Source organism: Ahaetulla prasina, chromosome 3 (genome assembly GCF_028640845.1).
Source record: "Ahaetulla prasina isolate Xishuangbanna chromosome 3, ASM2864084v1, whole genome shotgun sequence".
NCBI classification, from domain to species: Eukaryota; Metazoa; Chordata; class Lepidosauria; order Squamata; family Colubridae; genus Ahaetulla; species Ahaetulla prasina.
Genome location: NC_080541.1, coordinates 62,987,134 through 63,000,181, shown reverse-complemented (window position 1 = coordinate 63,000,181; position 13,048 = coordinate 62,987,134). Strand labels below are relative to the sequence as shown.

General features: G+C 36.2%; 2 protein-coding genes across 5 annotated transcripts in view; one reads left to right on the top strand and one right to left on the bottom strand.

Moving 5' to 3' along the window:
* PTPN2 (protein tyrosine phosphatase non-receptor type 2) overlaps positions 1 to 1,086 on the top strand; it is a 20,667-nt gene extending 19,581 nt beyond the window's left edge. For both annotated transcript variants that reach the window (XM_058177028.1, XM_058177027.1), the window contains one exon: positions 933 to 1,086. In XM_058177028.1, coding sequence (XP_058033011.1) covers positions 933 to 954 — 22 coding nt within the window. In that variant the 3' untranslated portion in view covers positions 955 to 1,086. The remainder of the gene's footprint in view (positions 1 to 932) is intronic.
* Positions 1 to 12,968, bottom strand: part of PSMG2 (proteasome assembly chaperone 2) — a 13,163-nt gene extending 195 nt beyond the window's left edge. The window contains exons 1-7 of one of the 3 annotated variants that reach the window (XM_058177029.1): positions 12,637 to 12,968; positions 10,404 to 10,575; positions 9,670 to 9,728; positions 8,729 to 8,847; positions 6,339 to 6,509; positions 4,836 to 4,956; positions 1,230 to 2,710 (exon numbers count right to left, since the gene is read on the bottom strand). In XM_058177029.1, the coding sequence (XP_058033012.1) occupies positions 2,618 to 2,710; positions 4,836 to 4,956; positions 6,339 to 6,509; positions 8,729 to 8,847; positions 9,670 to 9,728; positions 10,404 to 10,575; positions 12,637 to 12,696 (795 nt within the window). In that variant the 5' untranslated portion in view covers positions 12,697 to 12,968 and the 3' untranslated portion in view covers positions 1,230 to 2,617. Of the gene's footprint in view, positions 1 to 1,229; positions 2,711 to 4,835; positions 4,957 to 6,338; positions 6,510 to 8,728; positions 8,848 to 9,669; positions 9,729 to 10,403; positions 10,576 to 12,636 lie in introns of those variants that run through there. The other 2 variants (XM_058177030.1, XM_058177031.1) reach the window with 2 other exon arrangements.
* Between the last annotated feature and the right edge of the window lie 80 nt (positions 12,969 to 13,048).

The following is a 13,048-nucleotide window of genomic DNA, read 5'->3' as shown; positions in this document are numbered from 1 at the left end:
TGTTCCCTCTGGAATTAACCAGTTTCTAGGCTTTGTTTTAGGTCTACATCTATACACAAAGATAATCAGCTGAGGCATTCTCTTCTATTTCTACCCCAAATAAATAATATAGATTTGTTTTACATTGTGTACTGTGTGATTGGCAGCAACTTTCTAAGATTTTGGAAGTGTTTCCCTTCCATACCTGGGGGTTACAAAGATAGAAACAAGAGTTCTTCTACTGCACTATAGCCCTGCATTTTTCTGTTCAGCTTTAACGTTTTAGCGCTCCCTCCGGTAAGCATTTAGCTACATTTTAAGTATATACATTGTCTATTTTTGTCTAGGTTCATTAATCCACATACTAAAGTATAAAGCAGCTGGATACTTTAATTCTAACAGTTTCCAAGAAATAGTTGTTACATTATTTTCATGAATATAAATACATGCAGCTTGATCAATATATATATTGATTGATTCAATTAATTGTAGTTATTAAACATTTAAAAATACCTTCCTATTTTCAGTTCCTTTCAGTTCTATAACAGTAATCGTTATATTGATTCAATATTATATAACATTCAGCAGGTTTTCTTTAGATTTTCTTTCTAAAATGTGATAGCTAATGCTAAGATACTTGCTACACTTCCACTGCATAGCCTACATTTTAAAAAGTTTACTTATAGCTCATTTCAAAGGGAACAGATGGTGAACTGTTTCTTATACCAATTCAATAGCAATATGGATTTTCCGTAATTTTATAACTATTAGTTCAAGGACACTTTGTTATAGCAAGATACCCACACATGTATGTCTATATCTAAGCTGCAGAATCCATTAATAAATTCATCTTTGGTTTTAAACAACTGATATATTTGCACTGGTTATAAAACCCTAAAATTATACTCCTGACTGTACTGAACTTGTGACTCTTTTACATTATGTGTTTATAGGCCGAGAGTGACTGACGCCTAAATTGCCAAGACTTGAGAATGTTCTTCAGCTATAATAACACACTATTGACATGCAAAACAGGACATCACTGTTCTTCAGGAAACAAAAATGAGGTCTGAGCAATACACAAGCGGCCTCATAAATATCTGTTTACATCATAAACAAACAGGGAATGAAGTACATCACCAGCAAGAGACTTTGCAAAAGAGAATTTGTCTTACGTGTTTTATGCTTGTATTAACTGTAGAGAGTTGTAAGATCACATTCACAAAATACTTTGTACTGCCATTCTTGTATTTTTTTATATTTTTGGCAGGATTAAATATTTTTTTTAATTTATATGCTGTTGTGTGTATATTTTTTATCTAGTTCCAGAAAGATTATACTGGCAATGCTCTGAGAAATGCTATTTTAATCTATTATTATTCTCAGTTTCAGCTACAATATTTCTACATGATTACTTGTGTTTTATTCTGTTCTACATTATCAAATTTATTACAAATAGAAAATTATGTTTAAATGACAAAATCTGTCTTGGTAGTATTGGATATACCCATTTTAGATTAGAAAATTCAATTGGGAAAGAGGGTCTATCCAGAGCATTTTCAAAAGTGCATTTTCCCATCCATTTGTATTTAAGAAAATAATTATCTCACTGATACAAATCCACTCTCACACATCTCTGAGGGAGTTGGGCAGTTTAAAAACAGGGAATTTATATAATTGAAAACTTTAAAGAATCTGGATTTAAAATTAACTATGTTCAGCCATGGCAGTGCTGATGAATTAGACTTACCATATTTTTAGACAAGTAAGTGAAAGTTGGAACAACACGAGTTTGCGTGAATGAATTCTATTGCTCATAAAGAGAAATATTTTTTCGTTCAAATAGAAATTCAACACAGAATTTTTTTTAAAAAAGGTACAAGTCAAAGGTTCTTTTGCAGTTGGGACGCTCCAATATCAGTTTCTTCTTTAGTGACAGAATTGTTTTAAACAGCTTAGAAATACATTTGCCAAATACTAACAACTCATTTGAAAACATTGCTTTCCTTTTAAATACTTACAACTACTTTATATAAGTCCAGCAATTTTGGGTACTTAAGTTTCAAGTGTTAAAGCTACAAAGAAATTAAAAAAGCAACCCTTTAAAACCCTAAACCACATTTTCCAAGTTTACAACGAAACCATCCCTATACCTGTAATATGAACACATACTTTTATATGCCTCAAATGCCTGTTTTAACAAAGCTAAGTTTCGACTTGAATCAAATATAATACCCATGATTTTCTAAAATCTGCTTCATTTTGTACAAAATTTTCTGAGTATATAAGATCACCACATAACCTATAATGTCTCTTGTCCAAATATTACTGTATCTAAATGTGACAAAAAATGTGACTGATATGCATGTTAAACATCTCAGTTTTCCTTTATTACTCTTAAGAAGAAATTAAATATGAATAATTAAAAGAAGCATTGAATATTTTGATATTTGAACCAAAAGTATGCCAAGGATATATTTTATGTCCAAATTTATCCAGTTTTGATACAGTAAGTTTGCTCCGGTAAATTAAAATATCCATGAAAAGTTAGCATTAATTGTATACAAGATTACGTTGGCCTGTAGATGCAAAACACAACTTGGACTGTATCCAAATGGACTACATGAAAATGTATGATTTAAAACAATGAAGATGGGAGTCCACTACCAAAAAGTAGTTTCCAGGAACTTGGTATTTTCCATCGTGAAGATTTTGCTTGAGAAGTGCTACTCTATTGATTAAAAAAAAAAAAGCAAATTATTTTCAGCAGTATAATTCCATTAACTTAAATATTTGTGATGAAATATAGTGAGGAGATGGATCTCCAGGAGGGGGAGAGTGCATTCCAGGGGACTAAGAGGCAACTCAGCCCATAAAGCAAAAGAGAGAAAGCGAGTGAACATAGGACCTGCCTAATAGCTTGCAAAGTAGATTGTACATTACAGATCGTGTTTTCCATCTGGGAAGATTTTTTCAATTGCTGTGGAACATTACAGAAGTCACCCTGGAAAAACTGCCACATGTCATTTCTGGGTTTTGGCCTGACATTTAAAACCTAACATTTGGTAACTGGCAGTTACAGTTATTAGAGTGGCCTAATGGATCAAAAGGGATTGACTACAGATAGTCCTCATTTACCAACCATTTGTTCAGCAACTGCTCAAACTTAACAATACAACTTACAGTAGAAAATGTAATTGGCTACCAAAAGCCAAAGATACGAAACTAAGTTGTTTTGTCTCTTTCCAGGCAGAAAATACAGTTGTATTCAGGTGATTCCCATTTGGTGATGTTTTGTTTAGGGTCAGCATTGCCAGTCCCAAATTATAGTCATTACATGAGGACTCTGTAGTGTACCAAACAGTTTTTGAATTATTCTGAAGAATCTTGCAAAATTTGAGATCATTATGATACAATGGTAGTTTTGAGCTTTTCTACTAAAATCTCCTCTGTTAATCTGCAGTTGCAGTTTATTCTATATACTATACTATAAACTTTCGTAATTCTATCCTTCATTCAAAATTGACCCATCCGCAGGAATTACAGAAAACTTACAATAATCCTTCATTATTATTATTATTATTACTTATCTAATAGAAATTTCATCTTTCTGGCAACTCTCCTCATTCCTTCCAAATCTGCCTAGTGAGTTCCTGACATTTCCAGAATGAATGAAAAGAGCTGCCAGAAGGCAAGAGGCAGTAGTCTCGCCTAGACTACTGCAATGCTCTCTACATGGGGCTCCCCTTGAGGAGCACCCGGAGGCTCCAGTTGGTCCAGAATGCAGCTGCGCGGGTGATAGAGGGAGCCACTCGTGGCTCTCATATAATACCTCTCCTGCGCAAGCTGCACTGGCTACCTGTGGTCTTCTGGGTGCACTTCAAGGTGCTGGTTACCACCTTTAAAGCGCTCCATGGCATAGGACCCGGATATCTGCGGGACCGCCTTCTGTTACCATATGCCTCCCACCGACCGGTGCGCTCCCATAGAGAGGGTCTCCTCAGGGTGCCGTCAGCCAAACAATGTCGGCTGGCAACTCCCAGGGGGAGAGCCTTCTCTGTGGGGGCACCTACCCTCTGGAATGAGCTTCCTCCTGGACTCCGTCAACTTCTCAACCTCTGGACCTTTCGCTGCGAGCTGAAGACGTATCTATTCTTTCGAGCAGGACTGGCATAACATGGGTTTTAAATTGGATTTTAAACGGGGTTTTATATCAGGTCTTTTTTAATTTTAATTTGGCCATATTGAATAAGTTTCTTAAATGGGTTTTATTGTATATTGTATTGTATTTTATCTGGCTGTTAACCGCCCTGAGTCCTTTGGGAGAAGGGCAGTATAAAAATTAAATTATTATTATTATTATTATTATTATTATTATTATTATTATTATTATTATTATTATTATTATTATTATTATTATTACTGTAAAACGGGACAGGGAGGAACAGACAACACTGGAAGGAAATACTTTTCTACTGCAATATTCATTTTATGGAATAGATTTCTATAGGAAGTTCATCTTGCTGTAATCCTGTTGGTTTCCCAGATACAGGTTAAAATAAAGCTTTCTTAGAGATATTTTAATAAATTAACATAGAACCATTGATACGTTAACTATTATTGGGATATCATTTTAATTTGAATTAATTTTAATTTAATAGTATTGTATATATTTATTTAAATAGTAGTGTATATGTTTTTATTTCAATGAACCATCGAAGGTCACAAAGTTATGGCATTTTAAAAGAAAAATAAGTACACCTTCAACTAAATTCTGGGCCCATAATCAATTTTATGTAATTTTCTGAAGAATCTTCCTTAACTCCCCAAATCAAAGTAGTGGAACACATACTTACCTGAGGTGCAATTAGTGGTAAAGTTTCATTAAGGTAATCAGCAAGGACAAAAGCATCAGGAATATTATCTCCTTCAGAGCAGAATTTCAGCAAAACCACCAGTGGAATTCCTTTTGAACAACTGGAATAAAAATAAAATGAGGAAGGGGGTGAGAAATTCAACAAACTCTTCATCTCTGGTGTAAATTATGCTGTGAATTGTGAATACAAAAGGAACAGGATACATTACATATTTAAAGAATGGTTTTATCCCAAAAGAAAACAAGACTCTTAAATTAATCCATCTTCTTTTTTTAGAACCAACTGGCATATCACACTTTGTGTAAGTTTTACATTTACATACAAGTAGTCACATTAACAAAGCACAGCAAGCCTCTCATTCAGAAAATTATGTGATAATTCAACAAAGTATTAATAATTTTTCCTGGTGACAGTGATATTGTCACGCAAATACATACTGTTTCAGTAAGTTTAAAGGATTGAAAGAAACATCTGTTGGTGTTCTGTTCACATTTTAGTCACATATATATTTTTATTGGTGACATTAATTATAAAAATATATGCTTATATTATTTTCCTATTGCTTCCTACATTTTTGACTTAGCACTAAGATACAACTGTAAAGAAGAAAGAGAAGTATTATTCATGAAGCCTGAGAAAAGTCAGTTATTTCTTTTCAACCACTCAAAAATGGAGTATCAGTCTTATAAATGCCCATTTTGAGCCTGAGTCTTCGGAGAAGGGCGGGATATAAATGCAAAAAAATAATAATTGTGAAGTTGTAACATAGGCTTGATATCAAAGATCTAATTAACTCATAATAAGACATAATAATTGTCTTAGAAATAACTTTTATCAAAATCAGAAAGAAATGAACTGCTGTTGTGTACAAAACTGGCGTTTTAAAGAAAACAGATTAGGAACACACCAAAAACATTTACTTTTGAATCTAAGACTAAAATCTAAAGAAATATTTTAATTATGGCTAAAGGTTTAGTAGGGACCAAGGGGAATTCAAATCACACTTGCTATGTTACTTCCTTTTCATAAATTGGGTCAGAAATTTTCCTGTATTTCAGAAAACAATTGCATGCAATTAGAACACTATTATTGGAGCAATGAGAGCCAGTTGGATATACTATCGTAGTTAAAGCATCACAATAGAAAGAGACCAGATATTCTAACCCTGCCTTGGTCACAAAGCCAGCTGTGTGACCTTGGGCCTATCACATTGTCTCAGTCCTAGGAAGGAGGCAATGGCAAATCACCTCTAAAAAACCATGCCAAGAAAACTGCAGGGAGTTTTCCCGGCAGTGTCCAAGAATTAGACACAAGTGGAAAAAAATATTATTGAGAGATAACACTCTAATCCATGACATTCAGGCTTAATTTTATGATTTTTTTTTGGATCCAAGCAATGATCCATTGACTACCTCCTATTAAAAAAAAAGATTTTGAATATAATGTTATTTTTCAATATTAAAATTTTATTGTCTCACCAACCTCTCTGTGAATAATAGTTTTGTAATACCACCTCCTGGAATATAGAATATTTTATCATCGTTTGCACCAGGAAATGCTGATGTTTGCTCCAATTCATTGCCACTCAGTCTTTCCAAAATATCTCCCACTGTTTTGTCAACAGCAGGTGAAATCAAGTATCGCAATGAAGTGCTGTCAACAAACCATAAAATTTAAGTTTAGCTGCAAAAATCAGAAATATGATCTTTCAAAAGAACCAGATAAAATCTAACAGAAACAGCTCTAATAAATGGTTAACTATTTTTTTATTCACTATTTTCAGTTCACTTTTAAAAAACCCAAATGGGAAAAGCAGCTGTTAAAAACAGTTTATAGAAAGTTAAAATATAAGTTAAATTATAGTTCATTAAGTACTGTATTTTTTGGACTATAAGACGCATCTAACTATTGGGGAGGAAAACAAGGGGAAAAAAATCTGTCTCTGCCTCCCAGCAATTTGCCTCCTTGCAGCAAACAGCCTGGTCAGCTTCAGCACAGCCTGATTTAGCACAAGCATTTGATTGGCAGTTGGATCAGCCTGCCGGAATACTGACTGCAGGGATTGCCACCGCTGCTGCCTATTGGCGCCTCCATGTGCCCTATTTTCGGCCTCTGCACAACTTGTTTTCAGCCTCCATGCATCCCATTTTCAGCCTCTGCGCATCCCATTTTTGGCCTGAACGGTGACAGCAATAGGAATGGGCCAAAAACAAGACATGTGGAGGCAAAAAAAATGGGGCACATGGAAGCCAAAACTGGGAAACGCGGAGGCCGAAAATGGGGTGCGTGAAGGCGGCAATAGGCGGCAGAGATGGGCAGCAACGATCCTTGCAGCCTGGAACAGTTGATCATCAGTATTCCGATCCAAGTGCCAATCAGCTGCTTGTGCTAAATCAGGTTGTGCTGAAGCTGACCAGGCTGTTTGCTGAAAGGAGGCAAATTGCTGGGAGGCAGAGGCCGGAGGGTGGGCAGGGCTTCAGCAACATTTGCTCAACAGATATTTCCACCCACTTTTGGGGGGGGCGGGAAAAAGTGCGTCTTATAGTCCGAAAAATACGGTACCTTTCTAAAACCATGCATTTAAATCCATAAACAGATTCTTTTACATACCAAACCGAACCTGAAGACAAGGTACTACCTATGTAATCAAAAGCCTCAATCTTAACCCAGTATTGGCTCAGCTTACAAAGCTAAATGTCCTCTGTCCCTTATAGGAAATTCCACAAGCAGGCTGCATGGATTGAAAATGTCCCTCCTGGTTGGCAGCACACAAAAGTCTTCACGAATGCAATATCCTCAGTATTCCTATTATAATTTGGCTGATGCACAGGACTTATGGTATAACATCATTGCAAGTACCAAATTTAGATCAATAGCAGAATGGCAGTTTTCTGCTAATGATAGCTTGTCCTGCTCAGCAATCTAATTATGGTACTTTAAACTACCTATAGTATTCAGGTCAACCTTATGGGTAGCAGCATATACAGCATACTGCAGTTACAGGTAAGTCCTTGAGATTGCTAACAAATGGATCATTGTGACCAGGTTACCCTGTCCAAAACTGGTTTCAGCTAGAAAACTAGAAAAATACAATTGATGCCACAGAGTGTCTTGTACATTCTCTCTCTTATTCAAAGCAATAATTCTTGAACAAGAAAAATGTTTATTCACAGTGCTTCCATTTTATGGCCATTAATTAACTCATCCATCTCATGAGTGCGCAGAGACTGTCTTGAGCTTACATAACAACCAATATATAACTAATAACTCCATAAACTAAACATGTTTTTCCTCAGATTATACTACAGCTGCAACGGATAGCTATTTAATCTCATGAAAAGACACAGATACTTCAAACAGAAGCAGGCAGGTATCCATACACTCCAAAGTACTATTTTGCTACTGAATCTTAAGACCCTAATTAATAAACTGGGCATTGTAGACTCAACCAATAATTATTAATTAAAATATATATTATACATGTATAAAACTACCCAGTCTATAGAGATATGAGCTGAAAAAAATCCAGACTTTTTTTTCTCTCCTAATAATTCATCCATTTGGATAATATCTGCCCAGAAAAATAATTACAAACTAAAACTGTGGCTTGACTACACAAATTTGGAACTTCTTAAATGATACTTTTCAGCTAGCAGAATATATTTTACTGTGGATAGTTCTATTTCCCTCTACCTTCTTCTTTACAGCACCAGATTCATTCTGGAAATGTCAGGAACTCACTAGGCAGATTTGGAAGGAATGAGAAGAGTTGCCAGAAAGAGATGAAATTTCTATTAGATAAGTACATCATGTCTCTTGGTATAATGCTCAATTGGCTTTATGCATACAATTATATAATCTGTAAGACTTACCCATGAAGCTGTTGATCATTGCGCTGGTAAGCATGACTGCTTGACAAGAGAACAATTTTAGAAAATCCAGACTTTTTCACCCATGACAGCAATATTTGACAGAACGTTCTATATTTATTCTTTTAGAAAACCAGGAAGCAAAGCAAGGCAATAGGTTAGAACTTTGCATTTTTGAATCTTGTCAATTCATCTGTAGTTTTAACACTCTGGAATTTATATAGTTATGCAAAAAATTGCCAATGAAAAATAAAAATGATTTGACTGATAATTTAAAATAATTTAAAGAGTTAAAACCATTGAGTGAACAATATTGACGCTTTTCATAAAGCTGCATTGCCAAAATCTTCATCAAAATTATTTGTAGGATAATCATTCAACTTTGACATGAAGATTTATCTTTTAATCTGTGTCTCTGTTGTGGAGAAAATGCCCAATTAAAGGAGAAACCATAGCATTTGGATGCACAAAGTGTCTTTTGTTGGCGTGCACAAGTACAGGGATCACTTGATTCCCAAATGAACGCAAAAGAGCCCCAAATTAAATAAAGTTATGAGCAATACTCTCCCAGAATACTTGCATAGGAATCATAAACAAACCAATGTAAATCATACAGTGAACTTTACAAGTATAATTTTACTTCTGAGAACACTATGGGATGACTCTATTTTGACTTTCCCAGCACTTCTACATTTTTCTCTACCGATAGGACTCTAACCTGCCAAATTAGAAAAACTAATATCATATACTATAAATAATATCTCCCTTCTTATCAAAAGAAAGACAACAGTCTGGTTTCTGTTATCTATCTCCTCTCTCTCCAAGGTGATCAGGCAACCTTGGATTGTCTACTCCTTTATATTTCTGTGCCTTTCTTTATGCTTATGCTATACACATGCCATCTTAAGTGACATCCTTCCACAATTCCACATAGGCATACATACCTTTATGAATGGTGATCTGATCTGCAGAACCACCAATTCTTTTGATGTTGCTGCATACACTGAAAAAAATAGCATAAGCAACATGTCAGGCCTAACATTAAATTACCTGTAACCAATCATAATACAGCTGATACCAGGAAATTTAAGAGGGGCTCTGGAATCTTGCCTATGTTGCATTTTGACAAAACCTAACACAAAAGATTTAGAACAAGAAAGCATCCCTTAAAAAAGAGAGAGAAAGAAAACATTTCTGAAATCTCATAATGATTTTAAACTTCACGATCATTGGCATCAATCATTTTGGTTACTAACTGATTAGGGTTTCCTCTTTAATGAAAATACAAGATGGTCTTCGAGTTATGACCATAATTGATCCTGGAAATTATGGCGGTCATGATGATCACAAAGTGGGTCATCATAAGACTGACCCTGCTTTTTTTTGCAGCAGTCGTAAACCAAATCCAGCAGTGTTAAGCAAAGCCATTCTTCTCAATGGCCCATTTTTTGCAGCAACTGAAAGTAAATCGTGGTTTCTGGCAAAATCGTCATAAGTAGCAGTCACATGACACAGGGAGTGGGCAATAATAGAACTTCGAAACCAACTCGTAAGTAGCTTTTGGGGTATCCAACTGCTCTGCAAAAGCATCTTTAAATAAATCATATTACACACACATCTGAAGGGCCCAATCTATTCCCAATTTAGTAGATGGCAAGACTATATTTACACCACCTACCTTCAGCATTTATGCATAGTTCCGTTGCATCCTCTTCAGTTGTTGCATATGGATTATTTCCAACCATTGGCACAAGACAATCAGTATAAAAGTAACCAACTCTGGGCATATGAAGTGTAGAAATGACTAAATCTATAGCCAGCTGGCCCACATTGCCCACTGATACAGCTGGCTGAAATTAGATAAAAGGCAAATTTAAGTTATATCATCTCAAATACTAATTCTATTTCTAATTTGCTAAAAAGACATATCAAATTACGTATCTATTTGGTATTGTAAAACCATAAGATTTAATTACAATATTGTTGTAAATTAATTCAAAGACATTCTGTATTTATATATTCACTTAATGTCTTGATCAATTGCAAACATATTGATTATATACTTTTGTATTTACCTACTGCATTAAAACAAAGCTCAAATAGTTACATTATGAATAATTGAATAGTACTTTTGAACTGGAAAATTACATGTCCATTATATTGTACTACTATTTAATTTTATGTGGGGGGGTGTGTGACACAAAATGTGATTAAAACCATAAAAGTAGATTAAAAGTAGATTATATTTAAATTTGCCAAAATGTACGTAATTACAATGCAGAAATAATGTCAAAACAAGAGAAATTATCAACGAACTCCAATCTGGGACCCTCACCGCAGACCTTAATGTGTTTGGGGAAAGGAGTACCACGGAGCAAGAAACTGCTGAACTCGTATACATCAAAAAGTTTCAGGCAATTTCAGAAGGTCTGAAATTACCTGAAACTTTTTGATATATACGAGTTCAACAGTTTTTAACTGGGCACATTGGGTTTTTAACACATTACAATGGTTAATTGATAAAAAATCGTTGAGACCAGAAGCTTCAGGTACCACTACAGATAGCCCTCCACTTACAACTGTAATGGAGTCTGAAATTTCCATTTTGTGTCATGACCTCTAAATCAAGGCATGCATATGACCAACTTGTATTTTGGTGGAACCAGAATTAAACACCGCAAAAAAACATAAATGCAGGCCAGTAGCTGAGCATCCAAAAGGTAATCACATGACTTTGGAAAGGGCCTAGCCATTAGAACTTCAAATCCAGATCGTAAGTATCTTTTTGTGGGTCTGTCATAACTTTAAACAATCAATAAGTGATCAGTCATAAAGCAAGGACTACTTACCGACTACAAAAATCTGGGCTGTACTACATCTGGGCTCCAAAAATCCCAGTGACTAGACCAGTGGTTCTCAACCTTTATAGTGCTGTGACCCCTTTAATACAATTCCCCACGATATGGCGACCCCAACCGTAAAATTATTTTTGTTTTGAATTTATCGCGCCTGAAGCCGTATTGGCTAGCAATCTGAACTGCTTGCGATTGCCTTGAGGACGGAGGCATTAAAGCGGAGACTCCTCCCCTATTAAGTTTATCGCGCCTGAAGCCAGATTAGGCTAGGATTGGGATTGCTTGCAGCTGGCTTGAGAGGGAGACATCAGAGCAAAGATTTCTCTCTTTTTTAATTCATCGCGCCTGAAGCCAAATTTGGCTAACGATTTGAAGAGCCTGCAGCTGGCTTGTGAAGTCAACCATTGGAGCGCGATTCTTTGACTCGCAAGTATACTTCCCATATTTCCGATGTTTTTAGGCGACCCCTGGCAAATCGTCATTTGACCCCCAACAGGGTCCCGACCCACAGGTTGAGAACCGCTGGACTAAACTGTCCTAAATCTCTGTTTGTTTAAAAGAATGCTTCTGCTCCTTTTAAAAAGAAAACTCAATCAAAGTAGAATTGTTTTCAAATAATATTTATTTTATAAAACTGGAATGGCCATATCATGAGCCATAGAGTCTTTCTGTTCACAACGAGTAAAAAAGAAAAAGACACGGAGAAAGAAAGAACGAACCATGAATTCCAAGCGTACCCCAAGGATTTCTACACCCCTCTAAAGCAAAGGTGGGAAACTACGTGGCCCCTTTAAGAGTTGTGGACTTCAACTCCCAGAATTCCTGAGTCAGCATGGCTGGCCCAGGAATTCTGGGAGTTGAAGTCCACAAGTCGTAAAAGGACCATAGTTTCCCACCCCTGCTCTAAAACTTCACCAAGCGGACCCTTGAAAAGGTCAGTTAAAAAAAAAAAAAAAACCGCGCCACTCTCGTTTTTGTGCGCAGCTCTCTGGTTGCCTGACAACGACCAGATAGATACTTGGCTATAAAATTCAGGAAAATGAATGCCTGTTTTACCATAAGGAGTGTGAAGCCTTTGAAATCGGAGCACGCACAGCCATCACAGGAAACGAACATCCCGGCAAGGACCAAACAACAAAAGCAGCCAGGAAATAGAATACCTCGCAGCGATCCAAACCAGGGAGAAAAGCGCGCCGGTTTCTACGTCCTACCTAGGTCCTCTTACTGTCCTTGACCGAAATAGGTGTTCGGTCGGTGCCTGTCAGCCTTTCTCCTTTGTAGCAACAGAAAACGGGTTAACGGAGCCGAAAGAACAACTTCGAAACATCGTTTTGACTGAGTTGCTTGCCTGAGTGGAATTAGGAAGAAGGGTGAGAACAGAAAGGGCCGCGGTTTTTCTCAGGCGACTGTTGTGGGCAGACCTTTAGCCTTTGGAAAGGTGGTTGAGATGAAAGACCGCTGGCCAGAT